Source organism: Peromyscus californicus, unplaced genomic scaffold, assembly GCF_007827085.1.
Source record: "Peromyscus californicus insignis strain IS unplaced genomic scaffold, ASM782708v3 Scaffold_19__1_contigs__length_69161282, whole genome shotgun sequence".
In the NCBI taxonomy this organism is placed as follows: Eukaryota; Metazoa; Chordata; class Mammalia; order Rodentia; family Cricetidae; genus Peromyscus; species Peromyscus californicus.
In genome coordinates, this window is record NW_026294491.1 from 48,617,967 (window position 1) to 48,638,903 (window position 20,937).

At 35.1% G+C, this 20,937-nt stretch overlaps 1 protein-coding gene across 4 annotated transcripts in view; it reads left to right on the plus strand.

The window, feature by feature from the left end:
* The window catches only part of Adgrb3 (adhesion G protein-coupled receptor B3), a 728,503-nt gene that overhangs the window by 390,190 nt on the left and 317,376 nt on the right, over nucleotides 1–20,937 (plus strand). For all 4 annotated transcript variants that reach the window (XM_052745258.1, XM_052745256.1, XM_052745257.1 and 1 more), the window contains 3 exons: nucleotides 220–369; nucleotides 1,688–1,763; nucleotides 11,794–11,896. In XM_052745258.1, coding sequence (XP_052601218.1) covers nucleotides 220–369; nucleotides 1,688–1,763; nucleotides 11,794–11,896 — 329 coding nt within the window. The remainder of the gene's footprint in view (nucleotides 1–219; nucleotides 370–1,687; nucleotides 1,764–11,793; nucleotides 11,897–20,937) is intronic.

A 20,937-nucleotide genomic window follows, 5' to 3' on the forward strand; every position in this document is an offset into this window, starting at 1 on the left:
TGATTTCGAATCAAAGCCAAAGAAACTTGGTGGGAAATGAAAGAGTTCCCAACCTCAAAGAACTATGCTGTCTAATAAATATGTATGTTTTAATGCCCTGCAAACTATAAATTTACCTCAAAACTCAATTTTGAGTATACTCAGATTTTATTTGATTTATTTGATTTCAGTAACATTTAGAGCAAGATTTGCTGATTGTATTCTTTCTTTTTCAACTAGTGGCTAGCATTCAGAAGCTTCCCGCTGCCTCTGTTCTAACAGACATCAACTTCCCAATGAAAGGTCGGAAAGGAATGGTGGACTGGGCAAGGAATTCAGAAGATCGAGTCGTGATTCCAAAAAGCATTTTCACTCCTGTGTCATCAAAAGGTAATAGTGAGGAGTAATATGAGCTGTGAACCAAACTTTTCTGACAAGGTCACTTAGTAAATCATATATGTCTTCATATATCACATAATATTGAAATCCCTTACAGACATGTTTGTAAATCTATTTTGTAAATGTAAACAGCTTGTCATTGGTCCTTAAACAGCAGATTTTCTTACAGAAAGGATTTATTAGAGTGGGGGAAAATATAACTGTAGATGTAACCAACCATCTTTTTAAATAAGAAACACAGAACCCATGCAAAGAAGAAAGCCAAGAGGTCAGAGCTAAGAGCTAAAACCTTACCCTTCCTCCTGTGGTGGTCCTACCTCTCCGAACCAGAGCTACTTTCTGTGTTAAAGTCCTTATATAGAATTTCTGTTCTGCCTTCTCATTGGTTGTAAACCCAACCACATTACTGCCTCATTACGGCCTGTCTGTATAGACCTCCAGGTTTTCCATGATTGGTGTTGAGATTAAAGGCATGTGTATCCAATAATGGCTGTATCCCTGAACACACAGAGACTTACCCAGCTCTGCCTACCAAGTGCTGGGATTACAAGCGTACGCCAACACTGCCCTGCTTTCCTATGGCTTGCTAATAGTTCTGACCCCCGGGCAGCTTTATTTATTAACATACAAATAACATTTTAGTACAAATAAAAAAATCACCATATTTAACCACAAACTATTGATCTAAGCTTGGTATGTTCTTATTTCTCTAACATTTTCATCCCAAAATAAACTACATGGCCTAATACTTTAACTTTAGATGTGAAAATGTGATTGCATTTTCTCTTCAAAGTCATTTTTGTGTATGTTTGTTCATGTCTCATCTTAAAATGCAATTTTATTTGCAGATATTATTTTGGTGTAAGTAACACATCTAAGAAAAGACTACCTTCTACTAATATCTTAAATTCCTTCTAATATTAGCTTCAAAAGAATTGTGGTCTTATTTCTCACTTTGATGATCCCGAACTTAATCTTAATGCTACTGAAGATGCTGACTATTTCCCCTATATCACTGAGAATTGAAATCTTTTTCATGGACTGGAGGAAGGTTCTAATCTCAGCCTGGTCAGGAAAAAGATTGATACTTATTCAAAACCATCAAAAACACTATTGTCTACAACTACCTGGGCAAGGTGATGGGGCTCACTTACCCTAGGCATGACCAAGACTGAATGAAGTTCTGCTCCCCGCCTTTCTCTTTGCCTTTGAATGAGTATTGAAGTGATCTAGTGGTTAATGGATTAAAGTTTCTATGGTTGTAATTTTGTGTGGTTTTACGAAGAGTTTTTCCCTTTATTCTTCCTAGAATTGGATGAGTCATCTGTATTTGTTCTTGGAGCAGTCCTATACAAAAACTTAGACCTAATTTTACCCACTTTGAGGTAAGCTACAAAAGAATAAGCTGTTGTAATCTTTGTAATTTATTTTAAATGTGATTATAGTTCATTCTCTGAAATAGCCAAACTAGCTTTACTAATACAAAGGGTTTCTTAAAGGAAACAGAAAAGAGCAATTTAATGAATATCTTATTAGCATATTATGTATTTCAAAACAACTACCAAAGACAGTTTTGGTATCTGATTAAAGCTCCACTACTCTTTTGTATCTAATCATGAGTTGCCGCAAGATTAGAAAGAGAAAAAGAAAAAAAAAAAACCCTCACCACCCTCTAATAGAATGGGTCATTGTAAAATTCATCTGCCTTCCCCTTTTCTTTGTAATTAATGATACTTTTCTCTGACATTATAGGAAATTAGAGAGTCATGGTAGCTGGGAAAACATAGTTTTGTTCTTCATTTGCACAAGATCTCAGTTTCCTTCAAAATAAAATTTCAATTACAACTACATTAAGAATAAATGCTCCTCAATTAGAGACTATTTTTGGAAGAAACCCATCTATTTTTTCTTTCAGATATTAAAAAAAGTTCAATTAATAATTCCACCAACATTCATTCCTGTGTTCTATTGTCTTACCTACTTTATTAAATCGCACAGGGAATATCATTTGCATCTATTTGCATAGTGATCATATTACTCAAGATGACTTGCTTCCTGACAGCACCTCATTCTCAAGGATGGAGACCAAGTTTTATTCTGGTTAACACAGCCATACTTGCTTTGAACTCTCCCAACATACCCTCATAAATAAAGTCTTATGTTTTCAAGAAGGAGAAGATATGAATAATATGTGCAGTTTTATCAGAGACAGAACAAACAGACTAATAAATAAAAAACAATTAGAGTTTAACCCAGCAGAAACGGCCTCCTAACAAGATAGCAGACACTAGTCATTATTCCTGGCAGACATTCTCTGTGCTCATTCCTAATGTAGGTGGTAGGGCATGGTTGATGCGTGGTCTCTCCCAACCACAGAATCCTTCTCTGGATTGAATTTGGACTTGTTCAATTGGATAGATTTGAGTTGGGTTGTGCTCTGCTAGAAAAATATTTTGAAACTAGTATGTTTATGTTAAACCTTTCTACTGGCTTTGTATGTATAGATACAGATAAGCTATATCCATGCCTGTAAAACTCAAAATAAGAGGTGTTTTCCAAGGTCAAAAGTGCTTAGATAAAGTTAGATCCTTACTTCCGAAGAGAGCTCACTTTGTCACATTTATCATTGAAGAAGTCTTGTCTAGACACTATCAGGTGCCTTGTTTGAATTTCACTTGAACATATTAAAAGCTTCCAAAACTTCTCTAATCTTCACTTCATCTGCCATCAGCTCAACTTTAAATAGAAACCCTTCATGGATGATGCTTGTACTCTTTGCTGCTGAGGTCTACAGGGAATAAAAAATATATCCAACCTAAAATCATACAGTGATTATTTCCTTGATTATTGTGATTATTTCCTTCCTGGAAAGGCCAACAGAGTTGCATGGTTAATCTAGTTCTTAATAATCTAATTAAATATTCTCACCTGTGCAATAGGGAAGGCACATCGTTCCAAGTTCCAGAAATTTATATAGTTAGGAAAATTGGAAATTTGTCTAGGGATATGCCAATTTTACAAAAGAAAAAAATATGGTTCAACTTTTTTAAAATTGTGACAAAGACAATTGTTTCTTATGATGTATAAATAGAGTAATGGGTCCATGGTAAGTTATTAAGTGAATGGAGCAGAGAATCATCTGGAAGGCTAGCTCTCCTAACCCACTTGTGACACAACAGATTCAGATAGGCCCTGGGGCAAGTTACTATGTTTTCATATGAAAAATGTAGAAATTGATTTTAAAGATTCTTTTCAACTTCCAACATTCGTCTTTACTGTAGAAGGTAACTATACTTTCTGTAGACCAAAGACCTCAGTTACCTTTGTGTAAGAGTTAGAAGTATATGACAAGTACAAAGTCAGAGGCAGATAGAGAAATAGATAAGGTGTTTTACTGCACTATTGATAGACTGTTGATTATAATAAAGACTGCCTATTTAAAAATAACTGGAAGAAAGGATTTGGAATGTTCTCTTCACAAAGTATTGATTTTTTAAAATGATCAATATGCTAATTATTCTGTTAGAGCATTACACATGTGAACAGTATCGAAGCATCTCCTAGTCTTCATAAATCTGTACAATTATATCAAGTAAAAGTGTTTAGATGTTGAGCATTTTATGTAGTTATTCAGTAAGTGACTGTAGGAGACACTTATGTGTCGATCGTTATCCAGAAATGACGTTAGTAGAAAGCTCAGGATGAGATGTCTCCTTAAGTGCTCTTTGAATGGAAAAAATGCTAGTGTTTAGTTTTCATTTTGGCTATTTAATATCTGAAACGTATCCACTAAGCACTCACAGTGTTGTTTTTCCACTTTTGAAAAATTCTTCCAGAAATGTAAGTTAAACTGTTAAGGTCTCAGAATTTTATATTTATTTTATAATTATTTTCAAACAGAACAAGGAATTATGAAAGATGATGAGATATAATGGTTCAAATAAACGTAATTAAGAAAGTTTCCTTCATATAAGAACATAGATTGAGTTTGCATGGTTTTTTTTTAATTTGTGTAGTTTTTTTCCTCTTGCCTCAATGTGCTTCCATCCATGATTTTTATTTTGCTCCATGACTGTCTTCCTTTTTAAATTTGAGAAATTTCACAGGCAGTGAGATGGCTCAGCCTACCAGCAATCCTGATGACCTGGGTTTGAACCCCAGGATCACCAGGGTGGAAAGAGAGGAGTGATGCCTGCAAGCTGTCCTCTACATAGATGCTGTGGCATGTACACACAGACACACACACACACACACACACACACACACACACAGACACACACACACACAGACACAGACACACACACACACACACACACACACACAAACACATACACACAATGAGTAAAACCTTTTTCAAAATGAAAAGATAAACTTGAGACAGTAAAGGAAATATGCTCCAATTGAGTTTAAATTATATAGGTGCTGTTCTCTGCACCCTCTTTTCATCCTTTTTAAAAACACGTTCTTACAGCTAAAACTTAGATAAGCCATCTAGATGCAGTGGTACACTACTAGAATTCTATCGTACATGAGACAAGGGCAGGAGTATTAAGCGTTTGAAGACACTCTGGGCCACATAGTACAACTCAGAGTCACAAAATATGTATATGTGTGTCCCAGGAGAGGACAACAAATGGGTGATCTTGGGTTGCTCTGCTGGTGACAGTCTGGCCTGGTACAACCAAGGCCTAGGTTTTTCTATTTCTTGCCCCCTTTCTGGCCATGAGGGAGCCTAGAAAGCTAAGTTTGCTAGTCTAGACCACAGGGTTCATTGAGGGAGCTGATACAGCTGTACACAGACCATACTCATATCTAGAAATTCCTAAGTCTACAGCCTGGCTAGCTCAGTAACTGCTGTGGAAAGTTTATATCATGCCATTACATTTTTAGATGCCAATTTGGCAATGTCAAGAAACTGAGAAATGTTATTTCCTTGATGTAGCAATCCTACTTCTAAAAATTTATTTTAAGAAAATTATGTCTAAGAAAAAAGAATACTGTATCCAAGCATACATCAAGCCACAGATTATACAGACAGTTGTAAACAATCATTTAATTGATCAAGTTCCAAGTTTTGTGAGGAAACCATTACTTCTGAGTATATTAAGAGTGGTAAGACATAGGGAAATGAAATCATGTGTTTAATGTATTTTAATGTTGATATTAACATGTGAGATAACAAAAGGAGTCTAACTAAAAATTTATTAAATTCCATTTATTTTATTAAATTTTATTATTATTACCTTATTAAAATTTTATTAAATTCCATTGCAGTATTAAAATGTTAGGAAAGGTCTGGAGATATGACTTAGCAGTTAAGATCACATACTACTCTTTCTAGGACTGGAGTTTGAGTCCCACACTGAAGTCTGGTGGCTCATAACTATCTGTAACTCAAGATCCGGGATTCTGTTGACTTCTTTTGGTCTCTGAGGGCATTGGACTTTCATACACAAGCCCACATGCAGACACACACATCATTTAAAAACTCATAAAATCAAGCATTAAAATTTGCTACATGAAATAAATAAAATGCCAGAGATAAAATACAGAAGAATAAAGAGCTACAGTGTTTTCACAGTTCATAGACAGTTATCTTTTAGAAAAAAAATTAAACACAAATGAGAAGAGAAAATTACCTAATATTACTGGAAATAATAGAAACGAAGATCATCACTTTCACTACCAGGCATTCAGAAAAGAACTTGAACCATTGGCTTCCTCAGGAATGAATGTTCCATAGTCTTAAGTCCTCTACTATGAACCACCCTACTTTATTCTCAGTGTGCAAAGAAATGTTTTCATTTTATGAGTTCCTGAGTCTTTTTTTTTGTGCCATCATAGAGACATTTGATATTAAAATTATCCTTGGTACCAAATTGACATGACTAATTGTATAAAATAATGTAGTACTACATTATGCATAAAAATCTAGGCTTCATTTAGCCATGCCTTTTAAAACGGACTTACAACCCAGAGCATTAGCATTTTGTGAGATTCTAAATTCTATATCTGTTAGAAAACCACGCTTGAAATCGAGTCTGTCACCTCACCCACTCCACCAAGACTGCGGCTTCCAAACTTGAATGTTTGATTTGTGATTTCTAAGCGAGCCACATATCATCTGATTTTTAACTCCATCTATATTTGTAGAGTCACTTATTTTGTCATATTGTGTGTGCATGGGTGTTTTGCATGCATGCATGACTGGGTACCACGTGTGTGCACGGAACTCGTGGAGGCTAGAAGAGGGCTTTAACTCCACGGCGACTGGAGTGACAGATGGTTGTGAGCCACCGTGTGGGTGCTTGACTTGTACCTGGGTCTTCTGGTAGAGCATCCAGTGGTCTTCACTGCTGAGCCATCTCTCTAGCCCCTGATTGGAATTTTAGAAGTAAACGTATTTAGCTTGTCCTGATGAAGTCCTTTGGTTACCAGACTATGCCAAGTTTTCTATTGTGTATTTGGTTCAATCCAAATTGGGGGCCTTATTTAAAGTCATTAGGATAGTGTTCATCTTTAAACCTCATGAGCGACCATTGTAAACATTAAAAGTGACTAGGGATTTTGAGGGTTGTCCATAAGCAGTTAATATATTTTTTCATATCATCATACTTTTCATGTGTCATCTATTTTGCAGTCCCCTTCACCTGTTTTTCTATTACACACGACATTAATTTTTGTGAGAAATGGCCATAAATTAAGTTTGTCATAAATATTTTAAGTGTCTGACACTGTAGATAACTGTGTTCATCTGTGGTACAGCAGGGCCCTAGATTTTCTTTCTTGAAAAACTGAGGAACTTCTCTTTCAGTCTGCTTCAGTTTTCTAGAAGAGTATAAGGATTAGAGTTGGCTTTTCTTTAAATGTTCTAAGAATCCTCCAGTGCAGCCATCTGGTCTTGAGATTTCATAGGTGATGATATTTAAAAATTATCATTTCTAATTAAATCTCCTTACTAGTTTCATATTTTATGTAATATAGTTCATATATACATGTGTACAGCTATCCATATGTATGTGTGTATGTACACATATATACACGTGAACACATGTACATATAATATATTAATACATATATGTATAAATATATACATATATATCATTGTATTTATATAGAGCCATAACCATAGGTCTTTGCAGATATTGATTTCTTCATGATTTAGTCTTGGAAGACTACACATATCCAAGAATTGACCTACTTTGTCCAGGGTATATTATTTGCTGGCACAGAACTAATTGTTCATACAAATTGTGGTCTTCCTTTCTTCTAGCTAGATGAAATATTTCCTCCTTAATTTCTGAATTTTATTATTAGAGACTTTTCGTCTTTAAAATATATCCAACTAAGAGCTTGTAAGTTTTGTTGATATTATAGAATGCATCTTAGTTGTGTTGATTTTTGTGTTTTCAGTTTTAGTTCCTATTTTGACTTTTTATTTTTAGTTCCTGAAGGTATAAATTTGTGTTTCTTTTTTATTTGAGGTCTTCCTTCTTTCATGTTTACCATTCTAAATTTACCTCTTAATACTGTTCCAACTGCATCTCAGAAGTTTGGTTTATATTTTATTTTTAGTTACCTTAAAGAATTTTCTAGTATCTCTCATGATTTCTTCCTTAACTCACTAGTTGTTTTTGAGGGTACATTAATTTTTGACATACTTGCAAAATGTCTTATTATGCAATTGATTTTCAGTTTCATGTTGGTATGAATTCAATCTTTTTCATTTTATTAAGGCCAGTTATGTAGCCACATGGGTTACTTCTCATGGAGAATGCTCAATAAGCATTCAGAATAATCTGTGATCCTCTGAAGTTGCATAAAGCGTTCTATGTCTGTCTTCAGTGTTGCTCATATATTATTGTTCCTTTTTATCTTTATTTGGCCATTATTGAAGTGTGCTATGAGAGTTGAGATTACTGAGTCACTTTCTACTTCTCCCTTTAATTCTGTCAATATTTGCATTGTGTATTTGTATCCTATACACCTAGGAGTGTGTGCATTTATAATTGTCATATCTTACGGGTGAATTGACTCTTTTGTCTCTATTTAATGTTCTTCTCGCTCCTATGATAGTTTTCAACCTTACATCTACTTGTTCTGGCATTAATATAGCCAAGACTGCTTTCTTTGCTTACCATTTGCAATGTTTTTCCATCCTTTTATTTTCAGCATATGAATATCATATTGAAAATGTCTTCTATATATGTCTGCATGGTAGTTTAATCACACTTTTACTTTCTTTAAGAATAAGTTCACTCTCCTTTAAGTGAATACCAGTGCAAATCTCAAGGACACAGAAGAACTTTATTACTTTAGTCATGAAATCCATTTGGCTGTAAGATATGCTTTCTTAGCAATGTATACCACTGTGCAACCAGCCAGGAAGCATTAGGAGATCACAAAGCCTGACGTGGCTCGTTGGGAGCCAGCTATTCACTTATGCAAATTATAATAAATTGATGGAATAAATTAAAGCTAACTTTGTGCAATATATACATTTTTAAAAAGGAGCCATTGCATAATGTAAATCTGCCTATTTTTACTTTATTAGGCCTTTTACTCTGATATTGCCATTACAGTTGAAATCAACTTAATAAAAAGATTGTTTTCTTTTGAATGTGCTATTTCACAAAATAATCAAATGGGTTTGAGTATGGAAATCTGCCAGGTGTAATGAAAAATGAAACTATATTAATGTTAGTAGTCATTCTTGCCCTCCCTGGACTTAGACTCTTATGGAAGGAAGCATGTAGGTCTGCTGGATGCTGGATGCTGTAATAAACCTCAGTGCATGTTTCTGTGTGATGTGTGAAGCAAAGGGCTATCCACATAAATGAGACAGGTATACCCATAGGCATAACTTAACACACAAAATTTTTCAAATTCCAAATATACTTTAATAGCCGCACGTCATCAAAGCTGTAAAACAGACCCTCCCTCAAGTAACTGAGGAGCCTGACTCAGCTAATGCCCTGTACAGAAAGTTCATCTTTGCTTTATTTGCCATTGATCATCATTCACATTCTCAAACACAAAGAGAAATCATAGGCATCTTGCTAAAAATATCAAACACCTACATAGAATACCCATTTTTTAGTCACTTAGTCATTACATAGACTGAAAATGATGGAAGTACATCCCTATTGTAAAAACAACCTAACGTAATTGTAATGATCATGCTTTGAGTTTTATTAGTAACAGAAAGAATTGTTCTAAGCAGAACAAAAGTAGAGGAATTTGATGAACCTATCAGTATTTTATTTCCCAGAAACTAAAGGACTCGCACACATCCAGGCTAACCTGGGAATGAACTTACATTTGCAAGCTCAGGCCTGAGCAACTTTCCTATGGGAATCATGCAGCATTGTTTTCTGGTAGTGAAACACATGTTCTTCCAGAATCCATACTAATGTGATCACTCACCTGATGCTCTTCCAGATTTCTTTTTCCATTAATTCTCACCATAACCTATGGTAACGTCTACCCACAAAGGAACAATAAATTGGCAAGGAGAGCTCTTGACTTTTACCATTTGGTTTTATAGCCTTTCCAATGCAGTTTCCCTTTAATCAATATGTTAAATGAAATGGGATAAAAACCAGCTCTCTCTGTTTATAATCACTTTCTCCAATAGGAAAATAAAATATACTAAGGATACATTTTTGGTTTTCTTTTCCTTTTTCTTTCCAGAATATTTTCTACCACACTGGATGCCTTCTTGAGTGTTTAAGAATATTTAAGAATTCATTATTTGACAATGCTAAATGTATGAGAAATGAGTTAAAATAGTGTCCCAGACAAAGTATGCTTCTTATCCATCTGCTGTAGAACAGTCTAGCATTCATTTGGGGTGAAATTGTACATCAAATAGCATACCAGAAGAGAAAGGTTACCACAAATAGAGAAGGATATGTTGTTTTACCTTGTCATAATTCTAGGAATCCAACAATGCAGCCACTTCAGAAAACAGAGTGACTCATACATTTAAAACATTGCTTTACCATATGATCAAGCAATTCCCAGGTATTTACCCAAGACATTAAAATACGTGTCCACCCAAAGTATATATCACAATTATTCCGTTATAGCCACCCATGAATACTTATAAAGGCTGAATTACCAGAAATGATTCAATGTTAGCTTGTTGATTTGGTGAATCCATAAATTATAGTATAGCTGACCTGAATTTCAAAAATATACTGTGAATTAAGTCAAACACGAAGTCTGTATGCTATATTGCTAGAAAAGTTAAATTTACAGTGATAGCACATCTGTGCTTGTCTAAGACCATGGAAAGGTGGGATCATCTGCAAAGGAGTTCAAGGACACTGCTTAGCAGCCTCAAGGAGAAATTATCTAATTTGATGGATGGTAGCCCTTGCATGGTAATATGGAGAAACATTAAAGTATATAGTTGGGATTTGTGAGTTTTAAATGCAGTCTCGGGAAACAAATAAATTTTAAAAAATGAGTTCATGTTTGATACTTATATAAATTCTCTAAAATATAATTTGCCTACTAGAAGAACAAATGAGAACAATTGATTTATTTTAAACCATCAATGAGGCATGGATATACTTATTTCTTCAAAATGTGAAAAACTACAGTCAAATTTTTAAACCTATAAAAAGTAGATGATATATAACATATGTTTTATATAAAAATTTCCATATAATTTTCTTTCTTTTTTTTCTTGGTTTTTTGAAGACAGGCCTTCTCTGGATAGTTCTGCCTGGCCTCAAATTCACAGAAATCTGCCTGCCTCTGCCTCCTGAGTGCTAGGATTAAAAATACATATCACCATGGTCCAGCTATTGATAATTTTCTAGTTATGTATATGATTATATATAAAGTCTTTGTGAGTATTAACCTGGCAAGGTATTTCAGAAGAGAGATGTTTCCCAGACTGAGAACGTTGTATTAAAGTTCTGCGTGCTTTCACCTTATATCACATTACAGTTTTCCATCTTCATGTATTTGGGGGAAGTAAACACACACACACACACATACACACACACACAAAAAAAAAAAAAAAAAAAAAAAACCAAAAAACTGCCACAGCAGCACTTGGCAAGATGAATATTTGGTCTCCTGGAGAATAAAGCTGTGAGGTCTTCCTTGAGAGAAATGAGTTATACTCATTCATAGATTGGCTGATAGTTTCAATTCATAGTTTTTTTCCTTTTTTCTACATATAAAATGATTAAATGCCTTTAGTTCTCCCCAGAATTTCTAGTCCCTGAGAGAGCTTGTTCATAAGAGTGCATTGACTGTGTCTTTCAGTGAATAATTTGCCTGGGTCTATGCTTTTGCTGAGGATGCATTACTTAATGTCATCTCAACAGGTATGGAGTGGCATGAATCAGTTTCCATCAATCATTTCTCTTTTTAATCATTATTATTCTGTTTCAGAAATTATACTGTCGTTAATTCTAAAATCATCGTGGTCACAATCAGGCCTGAACCCAAAACAACTGACTCATTTTTGGAGATAGAGCTAGCTCACTTGGCGAATGTAAGTATCATGTCCTTGACATTGAGCTGCTTACAGAATTACCCTTGAATAGGGTTAATGATCATTATTTTAACCAATAAAACCAGAGCACATTTTCTGTCTTCTATAATCACAAATGAATTTACTCATTATGAACATGTATAGAAGCAGACAACCATGTAATTCTATGCTTTCATTCATGATAAAACTGTCTTCAGTTTATCCAAGAGGATAATTAGTAAATTGTTCGTTTGTCTCTGCATGCGGGTTTACTGAATTCTTGTTATGTCCTGGGAGTCAGAATGCAAATAAGAATCTATCTTACTATGTAGTGGGGGAAAGTGATGTGGATTTAAAATTCATTTAGCAGTCAAAACTATGAACAATTCCAAAGCGAGGAATTAACTTACAGGATATTATGATATTTCAATACTAAAAGTAATGGGACTGGAGAGATGGCTTAGTGATTAAAAGCACTGGCTACTCTCCCTGAGGATTCAAGTTTAATTCCCAGCATCTACAAGGCAGCTCCCAGTATGGAACTCAAGTTCCAAGGGCTCTGATGCCCTCTTCTGGTCACCATGTCCACAAGGATGTACAAATACACATGCAGGCAAAACACCCATAAATATAAAGTAATTTTTAAAATTGATTTAATATATACAGTGGCATGTAAAAATGCTAATACTTTTACTTTTAATCTTTTCACTTTTACCCATACTTTTAGTAAGGAATTGTTAACCTTATCTGGGTGCTCTAGCACTCTGAATTGTGACTGTTCATGCCAGAATGACTAAAGTCTTTCCCTAAATCAATCCAACTGCAGCTGAGTCTTGCAACTGGGTCTTATTCAGCCTGGCATAAATGTAAAATTACTTCCTATCATTTCTATATTTAATTAAATAATTAAATAGTTAATGGATTAGGGCAAGGAATGTGGTTCCTATCAAGAGCCTCCTTATAATGCCACTTCCCCTCTTGTATTAAAAAGGGCCATCACATATTTGCATGTTTTTATTTTATTTTATTTTCCTATTCCTACCAATGTTTCTGTGAAGTCGATTTTTTGTAGTAAAGGAAACAAAAAGTGATTGAATTGTTTTCTCAAGTGCATGTAGTTAGTGAGAAAGAGAGTTTGCATCCACCTCCTTTGGGCTATAAAACTCAAATGTTCCTGCTATTGTGTAATTTCTGATTTCCCCCAGAAATCAGACTTAGTTTTGTAGAAAGAGATAATCATCTTCCCTGTGAAGTACATTATAGTAAGAGGCCGCGGGCTTCGAGACTGTTTAATGAAACTGCAAATCTTTCTGTAATGACTTTCCAACATTGTAATTAATATTTAAAATATTAGATCTCTCCTGCTTTTGATAACGTGTGACTAAGCTGAAGATTTATCCTCAGTATCTCCTTCTGCATTACTTTCCTGTGCTGAGAGACACATTAGATTTTTAATAAGAAACCTATTTATTCGTATGTTCAAAGTTCTGTGAGATTTATCTTTTTTGTTTGTTGTTATGTTTCTCTTAGACATGTCTATACAGTTACAGGAAGTAAAGCAGTAAGAGTTATTATTTGCAACATAATTCTAGGACTACCAAATAAGTAGTACAGTGTTAGAATTTGTACCTTCCTTCCTATGCAAAAGATACTTAGAGACATGTATTCTGGTGAATAGAAAAAGAATAATCACAAATATCATTTCAATGAAAAAGTTTTTATTATTTACTTTTCTCATCCCTATGAACAAATACTTCACAAAACAATTTCAGTGAAGAATGATTTACTTTGCCTCCTGGTTTTAGGGGGTCTGGGCACAGTTGGGTGGCCCCATGAACTTGGGCAGTGGTGAGAGTTGGAGTGGAAGCTATTCTTCCCTTCTTGGTGATCAGGAAGTTTAGAGAGGAATGGGATGCCATTTATAACCTTCAAAGGCACAACACCCGCTGACCCACTTTTTCCTACTAGGTCTCTCCTCTTGAAGATCCTACAACCTCCCATTGGCTGACTTAAGTATCGATACATGAGCTTGAGAGGGACATTTCATATTAAAACCAAAACACATTCTTATAAATTTACTAAGGCTATTGAAAATGAACGTGTTTATTATATGAGTCAAAGTTTTCAGCAAATCTGTATTTGTCAGTTGATATTTTGAATAAGGTAGACCATATATTAAAAAATCATTGTCTATGTATAGGAAACAGTAAATTGTAAATAATTGTAAATAATAGATCCTGTAGTGTCATGAAAGTCAGCACAGAAGTATTTCACTTAGAAATGATTCAGTGATTTTTAAAATATTGTAAATAATTGTATTGATCAGATTCTACCCAAAAAATTTTCCCATTGCAAAATATCCATATTGAGGAGAGTGTAAACAAATTTATTAAACAAATGAGGCAAAGAGAGACTAGGCTGCTGTAAGGCTTATTAAACTAAAAGGGGCATGATTTGATGTCCTCCTGACTTTCTGTTTGGATGAGTTCCTGGTTTCAAGCATGGCTCCAGCTAGCGTTTATGGACTGGTGCCTCTCTGGACAATCCTGTACTTCCTTTCTTTTAAATATGTATTGCATTTTTTTTACAATTTTATCGCACTTCAGGCTTATTGCTTGGACTTTTTAACTCTTATTATATTTATATTACCACCAAAATTCGATTTTGAAAAATATTTTATTTTTTACTGAAGAAAAGAATATGTAACTGATTTACTGAATATCTTGATATTTATTGCCAGACATATACTGGCATTTCATATACTGATATCAGTTTATTTCCATTAAAGAGATAATAAAATAGCCGATGCTGAAATATTAAAATCTCAGCTAGAATGTAACAAAACACATTTTAATGTGAACACTGAAGCAAAAATTAGCTACAGCTTCATTATTTATGCAGACATCTGCATATCCGTTGATTTTATCTTTGCAATTGAAGTATTTGGAATATAAGAAATCTATAGTGGCAAATCTGTCTGTATTTACCTATTTTCTTATAGCTAAAGTATCTGGTGCACTGCTCTGAGCTCAGCAAAGGATAACAACTTGCAAATAGAACGTGCTTCATATGTCAAGTGAATAAAACAGAAAATGGGGATTAAAAGTTATAGCGAGTCTAGGGAAAAGCCTATTAACATTTTGTAAATGAAATCTGTCCTTTTAAAAAGCTTTTTCACAAACAGCATTTATAGTAATGTTAAATGTAATAAGGCCCTTGGGAGCCCGCAGGAATAGGAAATAGAATATGGAACCACGCCATCCCAAATGATATTTAACAAAGTCAATTGCCGCTCTAACTAGCACAGTCATTAATGAGCAGTGCACCGTTCTCTGCTCACCTTTTCAATGTTGATGCTTCACTTTCGCGAGCTGTAAAGTAAAGTGCCCGAAGCCTAATATTTACACATAGCAATCACTTGTTTTTAAGCATTATCAGTGTTACTTTTCCCAGAAAAAAGACATTTGCATTATGTATCACTGTTGTCATTCAGAATTAAATTTTTACATATAAAAATTTTGGATTCTAGGAGATATATGTGAAGTTAATAATTTTATTGAAAATAATTATTGAGATTTAAATAAGGACAATACCATGTATCTATGTATATACACAAGTACATACACATACACTCACTCTGAGTGTTCATTGGATGATAATCTAGACCTACTGTGTCTTTCCAAGGTGGATGGCACCCTATATTTAAAGATGAGTAGGAAGATTAGACAGTAAATGCATTGTAGTTATGTCATGTGTATACTTTGCAAGTCTGAAAATTTACTCTTTTTCTAAATAAAATATAGTTATGTAGTTCTTTCTGTTAAGGTGGAAATATGGTCTGAATCATACTGGTTTGCAATCTAATTTTGGAAAAAGCAAACAAACAAACAAGCAAATAAAAGTCAATCCTATAGGTAGGAAGCTAATGCTTCTTCCTGTGAATACTGTGAGGCAAATCATCTGAGTTATTTGTAGTTCCTGAAGTTGATGTATGTGAAAATTCTCATGGGAATTTGGGCCTGTGTGTTTTACTTCCTTTGCCATATTCCTATGTGATAACACAGCAAGCTTACAAATGATAAAATTTGATATATGTGTATGAATAAAAATTGATTGCTAGCCATATCATTTGTAAATCATAGTGGGAAACATGGTGGAAATGTTCAGTGCTTTTTGCCATCGATAAGCATGAGAAACAATAAAATTAAATCCCAGCATACACTAGTATTTTCATGATTATCAAAGTCGATAAAGTACTGAAAATCATTTCCCAAAGCTGTAGAAATTGCAGTCTATGAATCCATGACTTTCACAAGCGTCACTTTTCAATTGTTTTTCTATCCCAACTTTTGTCTATTTGGAAGCAATTTCTGATATTTTGCCTGGCTAAAGCTCTTGGTGATTATTTTGTTGGAAAATCTTGACTGACATGTTAACTAGACAAGGAGATGGATGCTCTGCCAATAGCTAAAAGCGAGATGAAAATTGTTCTCTAGTTAAGTTACTTCCTCGGGTTATATTCTCAATTTCTCAGTATGAGCAAGGGTCCTCCTCACATTTTTCATGTAGCTTATTTTTACAACATCTATTTGATATTATTCCAAAAATATTTTAGACTAATTCTCCTATTTTTGAAGCAAGGATCAGCAATTTTTTTTTCAGTGAAGAGGCAGGTAGTAAATATTTCATACATGGACACCTAATTATTTTTGTCACATGTACTCAATTATGCTATCAAACTAGCCACAGAAAATATATAAATAGGTATTTATATATACATATATAAGTAAAATATATAAATAGATATGCCCCTATCCTGATAAAATGTAATTTAAAAATAGCTAGTAGTCCAGAATAACCTTCTATGTGGGAAGCAGAATAAAGGACCTTTTAAAATTTCTCGCTCCTTCTCTCCTAGAGTCTGCAAATGTGTTATATTACATGTCAAATGGAACTTTCATGTGATTGCATATTCAAAAATACATATTAAATATGTACATGCATGGTACGTGTATGTTCAAAGTGTTTGAAGGCAGAGACAATGAGACTGGGGAATTGTCCCAGAGCTTCTGAATAGATGGAGTTTCATTAAATGAGCCATTGGATGTAAAGAACTTTCCCCAGGTGTGGTCAGTCAAAAAAATGTAAGAACTTGCTACTGCTATCACTGAAGGTAAAGGAAGCAGCCCGAAGTCCGGATGTGGTCTCAGAAGCTGATAGCAACCCTTGGTTGCTAACTAGCAAGTGGGACCTCAGTCTTACAACTGAAAGGAACCATTAATGGACTCATCCATAGTCTTTAGAAAGGAATGTGAAGCTACCAGCACTTAGATTTCAACCATGTAATAGCCATAAGCAGAAACCTGTCCAGGTTGGGTTTTTTCAACTGGAAACAATTCGAGTTATTTGGGAAGAAGTACCTCATTTGAGAAAATGTTGTCATCAAATTACCTCCAGGCGTGTTTGTGGGGCATTTTCTTGATAATGATGGATGTGATAGGACCCAGTTCAATATGACTAGTCTACCCCTGGGTAGGTGGTCCTGGAATTGTATGAGAAAGCAAGGTGAGCAAGCCATAAAGAAAGTCAGTAAACAGTGTTCTTCCATGACCTATGCTTCAGGTCTTGTCTCTAGATTCCTACCCTCAGTTCCTTCTCTGACTTCTCTTCTAACCCCAAGTTGCTTTTAATCATGATATTTCTCACAATAATAGTAACCAAACTCAAACAAACCCCAACTGAACACGCTCCAGACTTTTGACCTGCGGAAACTGGTCATGTTATTCTGAGCTTCTGTATTTCTGGTAATGTGTTACCACAGCAGTAGGGACCTAATAGAGCGTGCGTTGGAGCCCCTCAAAATAGTTATAAGATGAAGGTAATCTATATTACACATTGAGACTATCATTCAGAATCAACTGGACTTAAGTACACAACACTTTCTGGTAAGAATCACCTGCCTAATAGAGTACATCTTACCTAGATGATTGTATTAGCACTGTACGAACATGACCAAAGGAGTCTTCAGGCAGGGAGAATGGTCAGTGTCAGATGGTGGTAGGATAATAGAGACAATTGAAGGATGTCATGAAACGGCATCACCTAGACAGCATGAGATGACATGCACAAAATGCTAGAAGACAGTGTGAAATCTGTAGTGACACTATGTTCCTGAAGCAACTTAGCTAAACTTCTCTGTGGGCAGTGGATAGACTGCAGCTGTGCAAATCACCTCTGCCCATTCCTATCTCTGCTACAAACTCATGTAATCCTTCTTAGGACACATTTTTTAATATAAACAGAAATAAACCTAGCCTATATGAAATCTACTTAAATATTTTTTATTAAAGTTGCTTGCTATTTTAAATTATAGGAAATACTTGGGCTGTTCAACCCTAGAAGACACTCTATTTGCTAAAATAAACAGATAAATAAATAAATACAGCCTGTAGAGTCTGTTCAGTGTTCATAATGAATAACCAATTAGGAGTCCTATTTCTGGAGAAGAATAATTCTTCCTTGCTTAGCAATTGTTAATTGCTTATAGTTCTTTGTCTAGAGGTGGGGACCTGTGAGACTTCCTCCATCTGCATTGGGATGGAATTCTTTAGTTGCTTAGGCAACCATGTTGGTGAGATTTCAGGGATATATCTTCCTTATTATAGCTAGAACACGCAAACTTACAGGAGATTTCCTGGTCCTCTGGCTCTTACAGTCTTTTCTCCCCCCTCTTTAGACATGTTCCTTGAGCCTTAGGCACGGGAGTTATGATGTACGTTTATCTTCTGTGGTACAAAAAGAAGCTTCTTTGATGAGGGATGAAACCTGCATTTCTCTGTGACTATAAGTATTTAGAATGAAGTTAGGAATTATATTGGTTTAACAAAGTAATGGTAGTATGTTTTACTCTTGAGTTCTTTGACCTCTCCAGCTACAGGTAGCTGGCTAATTTTATGGCACTAGGCATGATTCCTCCTGGTGAAACTAAACTCAGCCCCATCTAGCCTATGTGTGTATATGCGTGAGATTTGAATATGTGTATATTGTGTATGTATGTGTGTTTAATATATTCCTTGTTCTGCACTGAAGATTGAACATAGGTTCTTATACATAAGTAAGTTCTCTACCATGTTATTTTTATTTAAGGCCTTATTTTAAATTTAAAATTTAAAAAAAAAACAAAGAAATGATTATCCAGTGTCAGTTGAGTGTCCCTCATTCACACTGAAGAACTCAGTGTTCACAACACCAGAAAATGTGACAGAAAGAATCGTTCTGGGACATCTGACTCAGAGGACTGGAAATGTTAAAGTAGTTAAGATGAAGTCACTGTCCTCCATTGTGCCCCTTCTTTGTGGCTTTGGCTATTTATGTCCACATCTGTTTACTTACATTGTTCCCACAGGCAAAGGCTGTTTTGATTCGAGAGGGCTATGAAAGGTGCAAAAACTGAGACATTTCTGATAGGCCATTTCCTGTGACATGTACAGCTTACGTCTGTAAACCTTTAGAAGTCTGGATGAAAACGGACCAGCCAGCTTGTTCCTGGGGAACACCAATCTCTATTTGCTGGTTCTTAGTCTCACAGATAAAAAAATAATAATAATTAAAAATTAAAATAAATAAATAAAGCACATTCAAAAGGAAGTTCTAAATCAGTTTTATTGTGGTTTTGGAGAAAAAACAGTTCACAGTGCAGGAAGACTGTAAATGTCAGAATCTGCCTGGAATCCGGAAGGGAAATGGACAGGAGGAAGAGAGAAAGTTAGGCATTTGAGTTACAGATAAATCTGCAAGGACTTATAGGCAGTTGAGGAACTTAGTGAGGGAAAGAGCCTCATGAGCACCAGGGCACTCAGGTTCGGGCTTTGGCTAGTATCCAAACAAGGGAGCCGTAGAAAGTAAAAGGAGAAGTAATACTTTTCAAGGAGAACTCCGAAGGCTTCCTCATGGCAGCGATGATGTGCAGGCAACGGCCCTGAGGAAGGACTCTCTGGTGTGTAGAAGTCCACACTTTACAAGGAGACAGTTACTCCTTTTTGACATGTCTTCCACCGAATCAGCTCTCTGGAAGGGTAGTCCCCTGACAGTTAACTGTAATCTTATAATTGGGCGAACTGTTTAGAATGTCATGTATCCGTCAGGGCGAGGAGATGAGTCATATCTCATTCTTTGGACCAAAGTTTGTACAACATAGATTTTGTTTGTTTTGTTTTCCTTGTAACTCCCTGTGTAGACCAGGTTGGCCTCGGACTCAGAGATAGAATTGTCTCTGCCTTCCCAGTGCTGGGATAAAAGATGTGCCACCAGTGCCTTATTAGATGGATTTTAAAAATTAAAGAAAATTTAAATTGGTATAATAACTATGCTTTACCAGGATGAGAGAGCTTTCCTTTGAGACCTTTATTGGACCCAACAAAGCCCTAGTATCTCCACCCTTTAAAATAGTATTTTCAGTCTTTAGATGAGCATTTTGATGCTTCTTTATGCCTTGCCCCTGGCAGAATTCTAAGATAAGCAATTATAATACTTCCTCATTCATAAATTGGTGTGTTATCAGGACAATGAGAGGAGGGATCCAATGCTGATTGTAAGGTTAGATCATCCTAGATGGCCTAAAACCCTGCTAATTTTCTGTCTAGCTACCTGCCAATACTTACTTTTCTTTTTATATTTTATTTTTAATTGACAAAAATAATGATGTATCTCTATGATTACAAAGTGATGAATTGATACATGTGTACTATATAAAATGATTAAATCATGCTAATTACCACTTCTGTCACCCCAAAAAGTTTCATTCAGACAGGAAAAATAAGTTTCAGTGATCTATTGCACAGAATTGTGACTACAGTAAATAGTAATAAACTCTACATCATCAAATTGCTAGAGGAGTAGATTCCAAATGTAAAATGTAACCACTTTATTTCTTTTAAAAATAATTTAAAAATTTATTATTTTGGTGGGGCACGCCATAGCACAAGTGTGGAGATCAGAGAACAAATTTTTGGAGTCAATTATTTCCATCTTTACTTGAGTTCTTGGGTAGGCATGGGCACTTT